Source organism: Lagenorhynchus albirostris, chromosome 1 (genome assembly GCF_949774975.1).
Source record: "Lagenorhynchus albirostris chromosome 1, mLagAlb1.1, whole genome shotgun sequence".
NCBI classification, from domain to species: Eukaryota; Metazoa; Chordata; class Mammalia; order Artiodactyla; family Delphinidae; genus Lagenorhynchus; species Lagenorhynchus albirostris.
In genome coordinates this window covers 130,980,337-130,999,743 of record NC_083095.1, presented here as the reverse complement: position 1 = coordinate 130,999,743, position 19,407 = coordinate 130,980,337, and the positions used below count along the sequence as shown (strand labels likewise).

The following is a 19,407-nucleotide window of genomic DNA, read 5'->3' as shown; positions in this document are numbered from 1 at the left end:
GAAGGATGGGTGTTAGCTCTTTTCTAAATGATAGAATTCACCTGTGAAGCCATCTGGTCCTGGACTTTTGTTTGTTGGAAGATTTTTAGTCACAGTTTCAATTTCATTACTTGTGATTGGTCTGTTCATATTTTCTGTTTCTTCCTGGTTCAGTCTTGGAATGTTATACCTTTCTAAGAATTTGTCCATTTCTTCCAGGTTGTCCATTTTATTGGCATAGAGTTGCTTGTAGGAGTCTCTTAGGATGCTTTGTATTTCTGCGGTGTCTGTTGTAACTTCTCCTTTTTCATTTCTAATTTTATTGATTTGAGTCCTCTCCCTCTTTTTCTTGATGAGTCTGGCTAGTGGTTTATCAATTTTGTTTATCTTCTTAAAGAACCAGCTTTTAGTTTTATTGATCTTTGCTATTGTTTTGTTTTTATTTCATTGATTTCTGCTCTGATCTTTATGATTTCTTTCCTTCTGCTAACTTTGGGTTTTGTTTGTTCTTCTTTCTCTAGTTCCTTTAGGTGTAAGGTTAGATTATTTATTTGAGATTTTTCTTATTTCTTGAGGTAGGCTTGTATAGCTATAAACTTCCCTCTTAGAACTGGTTTTGCTGCATCCCATAGGTTTTGGATTGTCGTGTTTTCATTGTCATTTGTCTCTAGGTATTTTTTGAGGAGATGGGGAAGGAGAATGAGTGAAACAGGTAAGGGAGATTAAGGGGTGCAAAAGTAAATTAAAAAAAATTTGAAAAATTTTTTGAAAACTTAGAAAAATTTGTGATCTTTTTACTTTTTTTAAATTTCTTTTTGGCTGCGTTGTGTCTTTGTTGCTACGTGCAGGCTTTCTCTGGTTGCAGCGAGCAGGGGCTACTTTTCATTGCAGCACGTGGGCTTCACATTGTGGTGGCTTCTCTTGATGTGGAGCACAGGCTCTAGGTGCGTGGGCTTCAGCAGTCGCAGTATGCAGGCTCAGTAGTTGCAGCACATAGGCCCTAGAGCGTGTGGGCTTCAGTAGTTATGGCACGTGGGGTCAGTAGTTGCGGTGCACGGGCTTAGCTGCTCCGTGGCACGTGGCATCTTCCTGGGATCGAACCCACGTCCCCTGCATCGGCAGGTGTATTCTTAACCACTGCACCACCAGGGAAGTCCCTATTTTGCACTTTGGGTCTTTCATCCATGCATGATTTTGTAGCGTCATATATTCGTCACTTGAAAAATACTGCTTCGCTGGACTATACAGATCTCCCAAATGTTGAAACATTTTGCACTTAATTATTTTAAAGATCACGTTCATTAGTAGTACCATCAGGAAGGTCTTCTGGGTTAGGAAGCTGTGAAGCTCAAGTGGCAGATACAAGTTTTCCAGGATTCTAATTTTCACTCGAACAGCTTATTTCATCATTATCGATAAATAATATCAGTTGTTTTCTTAAAATGACAGGCTCACTTCATTCGAGAAAATGTCACCAAACACCCAAATCTGAATAACCAGAGTTTGTCCGTTCAAGTAATACGGTGTTCCATGAAGAAAGAGGTGGTTCAGCACCCAATGCATTCATACAGGTGCTTTCCAGGAGAAAGCCATCGTGCTTCAGAATACAGATGGTTTTGTTAGTTGGTTCTTACTTCAGTGACCAGTGAAAAACCTGACTGCTTACAGTTGGATACCACTGCCTTGATCTGTGCTAAGGTGACAGCAGGTTTGCTCACAATGCTTTTGTCCCATTAACACAAATATCCATATAGCAAAAGGGCTAACATCTTAATATTATTACAGAAATACTGTGGACTTTGTGGACCCTGGAAAAGGTCTCAGGGAAGGGTCTGTGGATCATGCTTTGAGAACCACTGTTCTATAGTGACACCCATAATACACCTGGGACTCCCAGCTAATCTAATTCCTAGTATTACAGGTAGCTACAGTGAGACTCAAATTAAAAAAAAAAATAAATCACTGTGTCTTCTTTGGAAAAAAACGTCTATTCAGGTCCTCTGCCCATTTTTTAATCAGATTGTTTGGGTCTTTTTTGATACTGAGTTGTATGCGTTCTTGTAATTTTGGATATTAACCCTTTATTGGATGTATCATTTGCAAATACCTTCTCCCATTCAATAGGTTGCCCATTTGTTCTGGTGAGGATTTCCTTCACTGTGCAAAGCTTTTTTTTAGTTGGATGCAGTCCCATTTATTTATTTTTGCTTTTGTTGCCCTTGCCTGAGGTGCATGGAAAGATGCTCAACGTCACTCATCATCAGGGAAATGCAATCGAACCACAAGATACTACCTCACAACTGTCAGAATGGCTGTCATCAAAAAGACAAGAAATAATAAGTGTCAGTGAGGATGTGGAGAAAAAGGAACTCATGCACAGGTGGTGGGAATGTAAATTGGTAGCTACTATGCAAAACAGTATGGTAGTTCCTCAAAAAATTAAAAATGGAACTACCATATGATCTAGTAATTACACTCTGGGTATTTATCCGAAGCAAACAAAAACACTAATAAAAGATATATGCACCCCTGTGTTCAGTGCAGCATTATTTATAGTAGCCAAGATACAGAAGCAACCTATGTGTACATCAATAAATGACTGGGTAAGATGAGGTCTGTGTGTGTATATGTATACACACACACACACACACACACGGAATATATACACAAATGAGGTATATATACACACTAAAATATGTGGAATCTAAAAAACAAAGCAAACGAACAAATGAAACAAACAGACTCATCAATACAGAGAACAAATGTGGTTGCAGAGTGGGGGGCGATGGGCAAACTAAGTGAAAGGGATTAAGAGGCACAAACTTCCAGTTATGAGTCACAGACCTAATGTCAGCACAGGGAATATAGTCAATAATATTTTAATAACTTTGTATGGTGACAGATGGTAACTAGACTTACTGTGATCATTTTGTAATGTATAAAACTATCATCACTATACTGTACACCTGAAACATACTATAAGTTAATTATACATCAATAAAAATAAGTCAATCAACATTAGATATCCTTAACTTACAAACCTGGTGGACTCAGCAAATTCCACTGTGATTTTGGCCCCCATAGAGCATTAACTTGTCAGGCTTCTCGTACAGCCACACCCTCGCCTACTTACATCATGCTGTGGTGGGATGCTCTGCACACAGCCCTTCCGTTGGCTTTCACCTGTCCACAGTGGGCTAGGACCCAGCCTGAGCTCCTGGCTGATTCCGTCAGGCACCTGGACAGTGAGGTACTGGGCCAGGTTCTGCACGCAGCTGCAGCAGTGTTCCAGCGCCTGCTCCTTTGAGCCTCCACTAAACTGCACCCGGAACATACGACTCTTGTTCTGTGTGACAAATCAGAAGATATCCTCAGTGACCCTCGTGTCCTATCACTTTACTTTTATTTACTGTGAGGTCTTCCCTTTGTTTGAAGGGGAAGAGGTATGAATAAGGGAGTAGTTACCCTAGATTGTTGATGTGGGTATAGAAAAGCCATTAGTTTTCTTCTCCCTTTTGGGAGCTGTTCCTCATACTAAACTCATTTCCCTCAAGGAACTGGCAGACATCAGCAAAAATGGAAAAGCCCATATCATAAAGACCAGGAAGGTCACTATACTGACTGCAGTAAAAGATCAATGTTTTGTCTTACTTTGGAACAAAGGTTTCATACCATTTGATTCCTCAGGTGGAAAATCAGTGAAGCTAATAGTCCTGGCTCAACAAAGTTTTCCAAACCTGAGTATATAAAAGAGCTAACCAGGTAGGTACACATTAAACAAGCCAGTGAATTTGAAAAACAAAACGGGATAAGGGGACAGGCAAATGCTGAGAGCTAATGTATCTCATATTAATAATCTGTAGTGCCCTTTATCCTTAAAGAGGCCAGACTTAATGTACAAATCACACAGACAAATGAATCACATGTTGCCTTTAATTTGCTGTATGAGTTACATCCCCTGGCAAGTCCACAAATATGGGAGAGATGCAATTCAAATTTTTAGAAGTGGCAACTACATCAAATTTATTTAATTGTAAATTTAAAAATAGAACTAAATTGTAACAATAACAACAATAAACCTATTATTTTAATAGAATTAGTTTCCTTTTTCTAGTCTGATATCCTGCCTAGTTTTAGAGGACTCAGCTTACACAAAAGCCACCCCAAATGGGTGGTATGTATTGTGTACCTTTGTTCAATTTCTTCTGTGAAGAAATTCAGATGCTAACAGTAACAGCATTTTTCATTTATTAAATACACAAGTCACACTGCTAACTGGAAAATGTTTCTAACCACAGTTAACAAAATCCTGAAAGTTCCTATAAGTGAAAATCCTTGATTTTCCTGTTCACAGTTTACCCTATTTAAATTTTTAGATAAAGCCATCAAGCAAAGCCACATCTTTAGGATATAGAAAACTTGGCATGGCTAAGTAGTGGTAAGGTATCATGTCTAGAAGAATAGACACCACTCCCCCTTTACTGCCTCTGTTGGGTTCTCTTCATTTTTTAATACGTTTTTTTCTCCTGAGTATAAAAGTAATCCATTATCACTGCCCCCTCCAACAATGAAAAAATATGAATATTTTTCTTATGTGTATTAGTCATTCGTATTTTTTCTTTTGTGTATTGCCTATTCACTTCCTCAGCCATTTTTCTCTTGGATGAATAATCCTCAAATTATCAAGAGTCTTTGAAAGCTAACTTTCCTTAAGGAAGGGGAAAGAACTGATAAGAGAACTCTACATTCAGGTTTTGGTAATTCTATTAGTCTTCTGTGAAACTGAGCTTTCTTGTTTACAATTAATTAGTTGTTTCCAGCTCACCCTAGTTTAGACTGTACCTGGGTACATCTATATGAAATACCTTTATATTAGCTATTTCCATGATGATTCTGTAATTATCTAACCTTTTGAGAAATAATCACATAAAAAATTATGCCTCATAGCTAGATGAAAGCTATATGTAGAAACACAATTATTAAGTATATAAGTAGAGCAGAAATCTCAGACCACTTGTCTAGAGGTATCTATATACATATATATGTGAGTGTACATTAAGAATGAGTTCAGACAGTTAAGGGTTTCTTTGAAATGTAGTTCCAAGAAATGACAGGGAAGGTTTTATGTCTGATAGCCTAACTGATGTTTTGCTCCATGTTTGCTTCTGTAAAATTCTCGGACAGAATTTGAGCTTATCATCAGAAACCAGAAATACCACTTCAATACATGTGGACCCAAGATAAAGCCAAGGTACATCAGGAAAAATCTGAAAATGAGATATCTTCATCCCACATCCTTAGTGTCACAATAGAAAACCTGCCACATGGTTAACAAAAAGGACTCCTAGGTTGAAAATCTTGATGAGATTTATTTTTATACCATAATTAAAAGTCAGAAAGAGCTCCTTGTTGTGAAATGAAAGTTTTTCAAGTATATACTAACAGCCATGAACTGTCCCAAATAAACAGTCTCCAGTGTCTATCATCTATGGAGATTAGCTCAAAATAATACACACACACACATTGGCCACGCCACACGACTTGTGGGATCTCAGTTCCCCTACCAGGGATTAAACCCAGGCCCTTGGCAGTGAAAGCATGGAGTCCCAACCCCTGGACCACCAGCGAATTCCCCAAATTACTATATTTTAAGTTGTTCCCACTCTGCTTCAAAACACTTAATTTCAAGTTCTTACAACTAATAGAAAACTCCTTGAGGAAACAAGTTAAGGATAAGTGCCTGTCTCTGTACATTTATCTTTACGTACATACAAGAAATCTGGGAAGCACTGGGCCAATTAAATGCTGACTCACAAGTGTGAATGGCATCTCCATGCAGATAGCTAATGTTACAGGGTATAGCATGCAGGAAGACGCAGGGCCCAGTTAGTACCATGTAGGAAGACAGCCAAGGAGACATGAAAATCCTCACAAACATAGGCATGTTTTCCTGCTGGTTTCAGATTCATCACCCAGATGTATAAGAAATTTCCCATCACCACTAGGAGCCCACCGGAGCAGTTTTCCCCACCACTAGAAGTGAATTCCTCTATGTAGAAATTGGGATTGGGGTTATATGGACTTCACCAGAGAAGGGACAAACATTTTCTTTGATCCTTTGCTTTGAAACAAAGAGGTGATACTCAAGGCTGAAGCTAGACAAAACCATGAAAAAATTCTTCAGTGAGTTACTGGAGGTGGGGACAGTGGTTTAGGGTTACTCCTTTGAACCAAAGTCTCTTCAGATACGTTAGCCAATCAGCCAAGACCATTTTGATTACAATTACTGCAAAAAAGGAAGCCCACCTTACAAGTAGGCAGATCTTACACAATCTACTTATTTTGGCCAGAGAGAAAAGAAATATAATCTTTATTGCCCCCTGAATTTAAGTTTTAAATTTCTGTCAAAGGAATGAAAGTTTTATTTCAAAATACTTCTATTTGTCAATTTAAACAAGAATATTTGTTATGTAATACTTGGTTAACTAAAAGTTATCCAAGGCAAGAAGCACTAAAGTTGTGCACCCTTTGCCAGGTAAGGCAAAAAGAAGAATCTGTTGGCTCAGTATTAATATATCAATAGATCAAAGGATTAAAAAAAATGAAACAAATCATGATCTTGATAGGTGTTAAAATTTAATTTGTAATCCTGATAAAACTATTAGTAAATAAACTATATCTGAAAGACTATCTCCCTAACATGGTAAAGAATATCCAATCAACAGCCAGAAATATTCTTCATGTCTAAATACTGGTTCCCATTCAAGTCAGTAAGATGTCAAGGATGGCTGTATAATTGTCTAATTACAGGGTTCTGGAAGGTCTAGATAATTCAGTAAGGTGAGAAAAGTAGTAAGTACAAACTATGGGAAGTAAATTACCATTGTTTGCAGATTATAAAATTACCTTCCTAAAAATTAAATTATCAGAGCTAATAAAAGTTTAGTTAGGAAGCTAAATTTAAAATAATTCAGAAAAAATCTAGTAATAGCAGCTAGAAATATGTTTGGGATAAAGAATACCATTTACAATAACAAAAGGATCCTAAACTTAAATATTTAAAAATCTGTATATGAAGTATATGATATATATACAAATATCACATATAAAATTATATAACTACACAAAATACATTTTTTTCTATATAACATCTATACATGTATTTTATATGTAATCTCTATATATAAAGATTTTGAAGAGGAAAATTAGGCAAAAGCAGTAGACAGGTGATTCATAGAAGAAATACAGATGGCTAAGAAACACAAAAAATATTCATTCCCATTAGTTACCAAAGAAATGCAAATTAAACGAAGATGCTCAGCTTTGCTTATCAAATTGGAAACTTGTTTTTAAATTTAAATTATATCATCCAGTTGGAGAGGATGTGGATAAATGAGCATTTTTACATATCATTAGTGCTGCAGAAACAGGGACAACCTATCTGGAAGGCACATTTACAAAATAAACATTCATACTTTTAGTACTTCTATCTCAAGAACCCTGTAAATAAATCCTTACGAAAATCAAAACATTTTTACAGTAGTGAAAAATCAGGAATTACTTAACGGGCTCATGGTGCATCCGAATAGTAAAAATACTAGGTAGTCATGGAAAATCATGTTTTCAAAGACTTAAGAAATGACTTGGTATAATGTTCCAGATATAACGTTACATGAGGAAAGCAGGATACAAAGCACTCTGTGTACCACAATCCCAAATTTATAAATTATCTATATGGCAGACACTGTTCATTTGCCATGAGCCAATCCACACCAGAGACTGGAAAAGCCAAACACTCATTTGCTAATCGTGGCAGATTGGGATGGCCACAGTACACTGTTCTGGTCCATGAGACAGAAGCAGACATCTGTCAGGGGTTGTGGGAGGTGGAGAGCCTTACAGGAAAGTTTATACTTTCCTTACAAAAGGAACAGATGAAGCTGGTCTCCTATGAATGGAAATATAAAAGAGCTGTAGTAGCCATTTTGAAAATGTGAGGGAGAGGCCAAGGGAATTGCAAAGGTGTTGACCTCAGCAGGGTGGAGTTGCTGAGCCAATTGCTAGCTACTGCCTGCTTCTGGATTTCATATATAGTCAGAAAAATAACCCCCTATTTTGGGGGGCCATTATATGTGGATTTTCTGTCACATGCATCTGAACACTATCCTAATGGATACAATATATATGCCTAGTAAAAACTTCAAAATGTTAATTATTATTTTTGAGTGATCAAATTATTTTTTTCTCTTTAATTTAAAAATTTAACATAATCAGGAAAAAATTAAAACTCAAATATCAGACATATGGCATGGTGTAACTTTGTAAGACACCTACATTCATGCAGCATGACACAGTCCTGGGCTGGAAGTCAGAAGACCAATGGGTGGCCCAGTTTTCTGACAGCTAGTTGGCTACTGGCTTATGTTGAATTCAGTTTCCTCACATGTAAAATGAAAACAGGGGCTCCTGAATGTTTTGAGTATGTGCTCCAGACCCCTTCGGCAGTCTGGTGAAGCCAGAGGACCCTTCTCAGAACAATGTTTTTAATCACATAAAATATATGAGTACAAAAGAAACCAAGTATACTGAAATAATTCATTACAATATTAAAACACTAATTTGTAAACTAATAATATACATGCTTCCTTATTAATGTACTCAATAAAAAGATCTAGCAGCAGGACTAACAACCACCATAATACTGGGGTAGTGATGAGCATAAATGACATTTAAGATATCTTAAACAACTGAAACGTGATATGAAGATATGTGATTTCTACTGGTGCAAATGTGGTCTGATGTCAACATTTATAATTGAAGGAAATGATATATTTCAGTTAAAGGTCAGTGAAGGGACTTCCCTGGTGGCGCAGTGGCTGGGAATCCGCCTGCCAATGCAGGGGACACAGGTTTGAGCCCTGGTCCGGGAAGATCCCACATGCTGCGGAGCAACTAAGCCCATGCACCACAACTACAGAGCCGGCGGCGTGCCATATCTACTGAAGCCGTGGGCCTAGAGCCCGTGCTCCGCAACAAGAGAAGCCACTGCGATGAGAAGTCCGTGTGCCGTAACCAAGAGTGGCCCCCACGTGCAGCAGCGAAGACCCAATGCAGCCAAAAATAAATAAATTAATAATGTTTTTAAAAAGTCAGTGAAAATCCATGGAGTTCACGGACCTTCTGAATTCTCTGAGGATCCTTTGGAGGGACTGATAAAGACCCTCCTATTAGATGCTCTTGAACACCTCTTTCAACTCAGTCTATGAGACCATTAAAAATTATGATCTTTTACCTAAATTTCAATATTATCTAGTCAGTGAATGTTAACAGATTGGTTTTTATAGTTATTTCTGAAAGAAAAGAATCCAGGTGATTAATCTTCATGTTGCTTTGATGAGGATCATTCTTTACGTTTAATACAGCTAGGAAGGAAATAAAAGGGAATTTTATTATTTAGTATTAAAGAGAAAAAACGAAAAGACATATTTAGTGAAGTATTTGAAAATGCACACCTTTTAAACATCTAAATAGCAAGACAAACAATGATGTAAGTCCACCTCCTCCCATTTTGTGCTGGGGGATGGAAAATGGTTGCACAGCTCTGTCAGACAGGTACTGAAAGATCAATCAAAGCCCTGGCTCTTCAGCAACATCCTCTTACTAACAATGCTTCTGCCTCTTAACACTCCTTGTTTCATGTTTTGCTCATAATGCAAACTTTTCTTAAACGTGTTCTTCCCAGTACCATTTCACCTGCAAAGAGAAGATCCTGCACCCACTCCCATACACACTTAGCAGATAAGAAGGGTATGATCAGTTGCTTATAAACAGTTGGCCATGGGCTTCCCTGGTGGCGCGGTGGTTGAGTCCGCCTGCCGATGCAGGGGACACAGGTTCGTGCCCCGGTCCGCGAAGATCCCACATGCCGCGGAGCGGCTAGGCCCGTGAGCCATGGCCGCTGAGCCTGCATGTCCGGAGCCTGTGCTCCGCAACGGGAGAGGCCACAGCAGTGAGAAGCCCGCGTACCGCAAAAACAAAACAAACAAAAAAAACAGTTGGCCACAAAGCATCTTGCCTTTATCGTTGTTCCAAACAACAGACAATCCATGCGTCTTACAATCTTCAACCAGTTCTTGCTACCAACGAGTGAAAACCCTTCCTGAAACAAAATAATTAAACAAAATTAGCAACAGAAGCAAAAAGGGACACGAAGAATAGCTGTGGTGCAGCTGCTTCCTATTAGAAAGTTGTGTATTAATTTATTCTGTAACTTAAGCACAATAGAAATGACTCAATATTACCAATTACCAAAGATGACCCTTCCAGTGAGTCCCAGTGTCCTTAGTGTTCTTCCTACATCACGATCAACATTAATAGTCTCAGTTTTTATTCCTTTTCTTAACCTTTTCATATTGAAAATCAATAAACTATTAAAGATAGTAAATGCCCATAGTCATATTTGCTATAAGATACATTTCTATGCCTCTAGAATTTGCCAAAATGTGAGTTTATAATCTCTGGAAGCCAAGAGTTTCCATTATACTCATTTATTAAGTTATCTGCCATATCCCCAACTATATAGTGAGATTTCATGAGAATCTTATTTTCAGATTCCTATGAATGGAAAACTTGAAGCAATTTGGTTTTGGATGCTGAATGCTTAGTTCTTCATTTCAATCTGAAAAAACAAAAAGGCAAAGAGGGCAGTAGAGGGCACACAAGTCTCAAAAGAGGGACAACTGCTGGATCCTAAAGGTGTAAAGATAAACTTTTTCTGTAGTTTACTAATAAAGTAAATGGAGTGGACTGTCTAATGATTATGGCTACTTATAAGCTCAGTTACGCAGCCCATTAAGTTAGAATGTGTTTACAATTCAGTAGAACTCATCCAAGGAACTGATAAACGGACAGTATGCAAAACCATGCAACTGCATCTGCCTTGTACTGTTAGTCCACCACAGTCAGCGGAGGCTGCTGGAGGGATGTGAGAAGTCTACAGCTCTTTAAAAAACAAAAAGTTTTTTGAACTCTCACAAAGTCTCTCTTCCTAGATCTGAATATGACAAAAGCTACAACTTCCAAAGAAATTTGTAGTCCAGGAAAACTGGGTTAATTCTTTCACATTTTTCAGTAACAAAAGGAAAAAAAGAGTCCATTCTAAAATGGTGATTCTAAAAGTTTTATCATCAATAGGAGGTTTAATGAAAAAATAAATTAGGCAAACCATCTGTGATTTCTTCTTAAAACTCTCAGAATTAGCAAAAAGAAACATGTTCCTTATTACATCCCCAACATGTAGATTCTGTGGTTTAAAATGGCAGTATGTGGGGAAACTAGTGCACATACACACATTGCTAGTAGGAGTGCAAACTGGTACAACTCTTATGGAGGACAATATGGTGATATCAAAATTATGAATGCTTTTACTCTTTAACCCAGCAACCTCAATATGGGAGATTCACTTCACAGATCAACCTGCACACATATGAAGTGATGCATGGACAAGGTTAAGCATTTCTGTATTTTTAATGGTAAAAGATTGGAAACAAGTATACATCAACAGGGGACTGGTTAAATAAAGTATGATACTCTATGCAATGGAATACTATACAACTGTAAAAAAAACCAGCTCTGTATCAGTGATGTCCAGTAGAAATGACAGTTTGAGCAACATGTGTGATTTTAATAGTAGTCACATTTTAGAAGCAAAAAGAAATTGGTAAAATTTTACTACTTAATATATCAAAACATTATTATTTCAACATGCAAACATTGTAAAACATTATTAAAATAGTTTTTTTTGTACTAAGTCTTTGAAATTCAGTGCACCATTCACACTATACCACATTTCAATTTAGATGCTGTATTTTAAATGGTTAAAGTGAAATGCAATCCTACCAAAACAACAGAGTTGAGTTTAATGGGAAAATATTTTACAGTGCTTCCATTTATAAACCTAAATGTAAATTAAATAAAATTTAAAATTCTGTTTTTGGCTCTCAGACTTCATACTACAAAGCTACAGTAATCAAGACAGTATGGTACTGGCTCAAAAATAGAAATATAGATCAATGGAACAGGATAGAAAGTCCAGAGATAAACCCACGCACCTCTGGTCACCTTATTTTTGACAAAGGAGGCAAGAATATACAAAAATTCAGCATCCAAAACCAGGAGAAAAGACAGCCTCTTCAATAAGTGGTGCTGGGAAAACTAGACAGCTACATGTAAAAGAATGAAATTAGAACACTTGCTAACACCATACACAAAAATAAACTCAAAATGGATTAAAGACCTAAATGTAAGACCAGACACTATCAAACTCTTAGAGGAAAACATAGGAAGAACACTCTTTGACATAAATCACAGCAAGATCCTTTTTGACCCACCGCCTAGAGAAATGGAAATAAAAACAAAAATAAACAAATGGGACCTAACGAAACTTAAAAGCTTTTGCACAGCAAAGGAAACCATAAACAAGACAAAAAGACAACCCTCAGAATGGGAGAAAATATTTGCAAATGAAGCAACTGACAAAGGATTAATCTCCAAAATTTACAAGCAGCTCATGCAGTCAATATCAAAACAAACAACCCAATCCAAAAACAGGCAGAAGACCTAAATAGACATTTCTCCAAAGAAGACATACAGATTGCCAACAAACACATGAAAGGATGCTCAACATCACTAATCAACAGAGAAATGCAAATCAAAACTACAATGAGGTATCACCTCACACCAGTCAGAATGGCCATCATCAAAAAATCTACAAACAATAAATGCTGGAGAGGGTGTGGAGAAAAGGGAACCCTCCTGCACTGTTGGTGGGAATGTAAATTGATACAGCCACTATGGAGAACAGTATGGAGGTTCCTTAAAAAACTAAAAATAGAACTACCATATGACCCAGCAATCCCACTACTGGGCATATACCCTGAGAAAACCATAATTCAAAAAGAGTCATGTACCACAATGTTCACTGCAGCTCTATTTACAGTAGCCAGGACATGGAAGCAACCTAAGTGTCCACTGACAGATGAATGGATAAAGAAGATGTGGCACATATGTACAATGGAATATTACTCAGCCATAAAAAGAAATGAAATTGAGTTATTTGTAGTGAGGTGGATGGACCTAGAGTCTGTCATACAGAGTGAAGTAAATCAGAAAGAGAAAAACAAATACCGTATGCTAACACATATATATGGAATCTAAAGAAAAAAAAACCTAGGGGCAGGACAGGAATAAAGATGCAGACGTTGAGAATGGACTTGAGGACACGGGGAGGGGGAAGGGTAAGCTGGGACAAAGTGAGAGAGTGGCATGCATATATATACACTACCAAACGTAAAATAGACAGCTAGTGGGAAGCAGCCGCATAGCACAGGGAGACCAGCTCGGTGCTCTGTGACCACCTAGAGGGGTGGGATAGGGAGGGTGGGAGGGAGACGCAAGAGGGAGGGGATATGGGGATATATGTATATTTATAGCTGATTCACTTTGTTATAAAGCAGAAACTAACACACCATTGTAAAACAATTATACGCCAATAAAGATGTTTAAAAAAAATTTTTTTAATTCTGTTTTTCAGTTGCATCAACCATATTTCAAGTGCTCAGTAGCCACATATGGCCTGTAGCTCCCTTCCCGGACAGTGCAGGTCTATATGTATTGATCTGTAAGATATACTGTTCAGCAGAAAAGCAAGCTGCAGAACAATGTCCATGATGTGGTACCTTTGTATAAGAAAGGGAGAGAGCATACAATGTATATTCTTATTATTTGCTTGTATTTACATTTTAAAAACTGGAAGGATTAGTACACAAGAGACTAATAAAAACAGTTATCTGTAGGGAGTGGGAATGAACAGTGCAGATGGGGCAGGGGTTGAAGTAAAATTTTTTTACTATATATCTTTTTATATTGTTTTGATTTTTGAACCACATTAAACCCCATATGCATGCATGTGGGAATATTTAGGCAAACAAGGATTCCCATTCCAATATGGCATAAACTCAAGGAAGAGGTGAAAGCAGGACCTAAATAAATGATAAGTCTATGGGAACTCTGTACCATCTTTACAACTTTTCTGTAAATCCAAAGCTATTCTAGAATAAAAAGTTTATTAGAAAAGAAATGAGCAGTTCTTGGCCCTGGCCTGGCCTCACCTCTTCCTACCTCTAGTCCACTTTGTGTCTTATGAGACATCTCCATTTGGCTAGCTCACAGATCCCTCCATGTAAACTCGCCCAGATTGGGACAGTTCTTCTCCACACACATTGCCATTCCCACACGTTGCCACCCCCGTGAACGGCATCATTCACCAGTCACCCCAAGTGATCAACCTGGTATCCTGGTGGACTCCTTTCCTCACTTCTCCCTCAATACCAATCAATCCCCAGGTCCTAGAGATCCAATCCCCAGCCTTTTCCATCTCACCATCCTCTCCACTTACACTGTCACTGCTGCATCTGGCGGCTCCTCACACCTTGATTTCGTTGTATAGCTTGTTCCTAAAATGGCCTTCCTTTTTCACTGATCTTTGAAAACCCTGCTGTATCTCAACCATTCCCCACAAGGCAAAGCTGGTTGACCTCTCAGAATTCTATGCCGTCTCAGGATCTTAGTGTACTTATCATGCTGTATTGTAACTAGTTACATTTCTTTGTCCCTGTTAAGAATAAGAATCCCTAGGCAGGGCAAGGCAGGTTCTAGAATGTGTCTTATTACCCCCTGAATCCTCAGCAACTGTCACAATATTCAGCGAAGGCTACTAGGTCAGCTCCAGCAGCCCCTCAGTTCAGGACTCTGCAGTGGCTATGCCGGGAATGGGTACGGCCTTCCTCCCCAGCAACGCCTCTGAGGTGAGCCACTTAATGGCTCCTCCTCTTCAATTTGTCCAAACCATCTTTCTTTAGAACTTCATACATCTCTTCCCTCTGCCTTTGCCCTCTGACTTTTTACCTAATTAACCTCTAAACACTGTTCATTTCACCCTAATCTCAACTGGGACACACTATCACACTTTCCCATAGCCCTGTACTTTTTTCTGAACATAGCATTTATCACAGTTTGTGTGTGTGTCTGTAGTGATTATTTACTTAATGTTTATTTTTTCACTAGACTATAACCCCATGTAACAGGCAGGGGCTATGTTTGTTTTGCTTACCATTAAACATACAACACCTATTAGAGTCTTTGACACTTGAACATGTTTCAGTAAGTTTTCAGTGAATGGAACTTTATGAAAATTAACAAAATACTTCATGCCAATAGCATTTCTTGGGAACAGTGAGGTCCACAGATTTGTTACCTGTCCGATGATGCAGAACACCTTACTTTTTTTTTTTTTTTTTTTTGGCTGCACCACGTGGCTTGAGGGATCTTAGCTCCCTGACCAGGAATCAAACCCACGCCCTCAGCAGTGAAAGCACAGAGTCCTAACCACTGGACCACCAGGGAATTCCCTACTTACACTCATCTTATTCAAGATGCAGAAAGAACTTTTTAATCCTAATATTTGGGGATTTAGTAAAGAATTCTGTGTACCTAACCATTTGTCATTCCTATATTCCTACATTTTAATAATTGAGCTCCTTATCTTTGAAAATCCACCTCTTAGAATCTCCTTTAAGGCTTGTCCTTCTGGTGAATTCAGTTTAGCTCAACTGCTGACTCTTCTGTGCTGCCTTTTCTAACTTTCTCAGACAGTTAAGTGGCCTGCTCTGTGCTCCCACAGCACACTGTAGCTGCTGCTATTGAAACACTCACCATCACTAAGCTCCTACTATGGCCGGCCACTGCGCTAGGCGTTAAAAAAGACATGGAATCTGCCCAAGGGGAAGGGAGAATGAATCACACTCACCGAAGGAGCTTCTCTCCCTAGTGCCTGGGATACTGTTGCCCGACCTGGCCAAAAATCACTGCCTAAGAAGCCACTGTTAACTGATGAGTCTGTCACATGCCCTGGAGGTACTGGGGTGGAAAAATGGTTTGGAATTGATAGTACAGGACAGGAAGAAAGAGAGAGTGGACTACTCTAGCAAATACCAAATTTACTATCAGACAAAAAGAACAGAAGCCAATACCAAGAAATCATGTCTAGGATAGAGGAGTATGGAAGCTTAGAGGACTGAGACTTTCTAGTAGAGAATGGTCAAGAGTGTCAGGTGATGCCCAGGATGGAGTAAAAGATAAAGGCTAAAAGCCTGCACTGAATTCAGCAGTCGGGAGGTCCTGTGCACTGTAATATCTATGTACACATCTGTCTTTCTATCCCTCCTTTTCTAGTTCCCACTTTATTGCAAACTCCATGAGAGCAAGAACTGAGCAAGAGAATAAAGATTACTATGTTTTAGAATGTTTAACATCTAGAAATCACAATATGCTGTGAAAAGTCACAATCTGTTCCAAAAATATTTATTGAGGATCTAATATATACCAGGTTATGTGCCAGATTCTATGACTCAAAGTCAAATAACACACGTTCCCCACACTCAGGGAGTGATAGTCTGGGGGAATCAAACAAATAAACCATTTAGCGGTAACAATCAATGTGGCAAGTTCCATGTTTCTGCAGAAGCACAGAAAAGAGGCATTAGATTACAAGGCGCAGAGGAAATGACCCCTGAACTGATTTTTAAGAAACTTTTATTTTGAAATAATTTTTTATTTTTAACTCTTCGATGTAGATTTTCAAACATACATGACGGTAGAGAAAACTGTAAAACAGTATGATGAACTACCATGCATCCATCTTCCAGTCACAATTTTCATAATATAGCCAATCTTATTTCACAATTCTTTAGTATCATCAAATATCTTTGCCTGTTCACATTTCTGATTTTATTTTATGTTGCTTCATTTTTCTGAATAGGGAGCCAAATAAGATCCACATATTACGACAAGTAATATGTCTCGTAAGTCTCTTTTAAACTACTGGTTCTTCATTTCATCTCTTCCCCACCACCCCCTTTTTTTTTTCTGTTGAAGAAACTGGGTCATTAGTCCTCTAGATGAAGGACTGGCAGGTTTTTGTTTTGTTTTTTTACTGTAAAGGGCCAGTGAGCAAATATTTTAGCCTTTGCAGACTCTATAGTCTCTGTTACAACTACTCAACTCCGCCCCTGTAGCACGAGAGCAGCCATAAGCAAATGAGCATGACTGTGTTCCAACAAAACTTTATTTGTGGACACTGGAATTTGAATTTTCATATAATTTTCACATCTTGCACAATATTATTCTTTTAGTTTTTTTCCAACCATTTAAAAATGTAGAAACTATTCTTAGCTCACAGGCCACAAAAAAAACAGGCAATGGGTCAGATCTGTTCCATGGGCCATACTCTGCCGACCCCTACTGTAGAGTTATCCTCGCTAAATTTTGTTATTGTATCCTTACTGTTTTTTTACTAGGTACCTCTTTCTCTTGTAATTCCTATAGACTGGTAATCAGATCAAGAAGCTTGATCAGTTCAGGTTTGATTTTTTCCCCCCAGATTTTGTACCTACTTCCTATGTGGTGGTGTGTCATTCCACAGGAATGTCCTCTTGTCCTTTTTTCGTGAAGTTAGCAGCCATTGATCATCACTGCCTAGACTCATTTAATTTCATCAGTGGTTGCAAAACAATGTGTTAGTTTTCTCATTCATTCTTCATTTATGAGCTGAAATACATCTACAGAGAAACACTGCTTCATCAACTATCATACTTTGTTACCCTAGGTAAAAATAGGAAAGGCAGGATAAATGCTTGCTTCTTTGATTTGCAGCTTTCAAAATAATGAGGTTGTTCCATAGTACACTCCAATGATGACAATGAGGAGTTTTCTTTTTCTGAAGTATCATTTGAAACTCATAAATTTAAATATATTTGCTGTTTCAATCCACTGCAGTTATTGATCCTGAAATTGTCTCTCTTTGGCTGGTGAGAACCTTTTCAAGTTGACTCCTGAGTTCTGACATGCCTTTAGTAATCTCAAGGTATCAGAATCTCAGCTGCCTCCCTGTTTCTTCCTGTGCAGATGATGAGATCACACAGGTCTTCAGCTGTCAGTGACTTAGCCTCACCCACTTGTATTCGGAGGGTCACAGACATGCCTAGTCTTCTAGTTTTGTGGTAGATGTTATCCATGGGTCTTTGGCTTTGCATTCCTATTTCATCTATTTTTATGGGGAGATTTGAGGAGTTCAAAAGCTATGATGCCATTTCTGGCCAAGAAGGAATAAGAGGGTCAAAAATTATACTTCTGTCATAAACAACTAGAAACCTGGACAAACTACTGGAAACAACTGTTGTCAGACAATGGAAAGCAGGTCGTGCACGACTGTGATACTTGATAAAAGGGTAACAAATGAAGTGAGCCCTAAACAAAGGGAGGGATATACATATTCATGGACTGGATTATGATACTGTTAAGATTTAATTCTCTCCAAGTTGACATACAGCTTTAAGGACATCCCAATTAAAATCTCGTAGAAATTTGCAGATCGGACTCTAAAATTCATACGGAAATGCAAAGGACCCAGAATAACCAAAATAAGCTTGAAAATGGCAGAACTGGAACACTTATACCACCAGTTTCAAGAGCATTATAAAATTAGGGTAATCAAGACAGTGTGGTTTTGGCATAAGAATAGGCATATAGATCCATGTCACATAATAGACTCCAGAAACAGACCCTCACATACATAGGCAATTGATTTCAATAAAAGTGCTACAATAATTCAATGAAGAAAGTATAGTGTATTCAACAAATGGTGCTGGGACAACTGAATTATTCATGTGGGGAAAAAAAAAACCCTTGACCCTTACCTCACACCATATACAAAAATTAACTGAAAATAAATCATAGACCTATACACACTAGCTACAACTATAAAACTTCTAAAATCAGAGAATCTTGGCAACCTTGGGTATGCAAAGATTTCTTATACAGGACACAAAAAGTATGAACCATAAAGAAAACATTTCATAAAGAGAACTTCTGAAAAATTTAAATCTTTAAGCTCTTCCAAAGATGATGTTAAGAAGATGAAAAAGTAAGCCACAGTTTGGGAGAAAATGTTCACAGTACATACATCAGACAAAGGTCTTATGTTCAGAATATGTATTTTTTAAAAACCTCTGACAGACAACTCAATAGGCAAAAGAGATATTTCACAAAGGAGGATATATTAATGGCTAATAAACACATGAAAAGATACTCAACATTCATTCTCAGAGAAATGTAAATTAAAATCACAATGAGATACCATTTACAAACCCAATAGATTGGCTAAAATTAAGACTATCAATACCAAGTGTTGCCTAGGATATGAAGCAACTGGAATACTCACGCATTGTTGGTCAGTTTAAAATGGTACAACCACTTTGGAAAACAGTCTGGCAGTTTCTTTCTTTATAAATTTATTTATTTATTTATTTATTT

General features: G+C 37.9%; 1 protein-coding gene across 2 annotated transcripts in view; it reads right to left on the bottom strand.

The window, feature by feature from the left end:
• REC114 (REC114 meiotic recombination protein) overlaps nucleotides 1–19,407 on the bottom strand; it is a 96,883-nt gene that overhangs the window by 9,214 nt on the left and 68,262 nt on the right. The window contains exons 3-4 of one of the 2 annotated variants that reach the window (XM_060153574.1): nucleotides 10,055–10,138; nucleotides 3,113–3,325 (exon numbers count right to left, since the gene is read on the bottom strand). In XM_060153574.1, the coding sequence (XP_060009557.1) occupies nucleotides 3,113–3,325; nucleotides 10,055–10,138 (297 nt within the window). The remainder of the gene's footprint in view (nucleotides 1–3,112; nucleotides 3,326–10,054; nucleotides 10,139–19,407) is intronic. The other variant, XM_060153579.1, reaches the window with a different exon arrangement.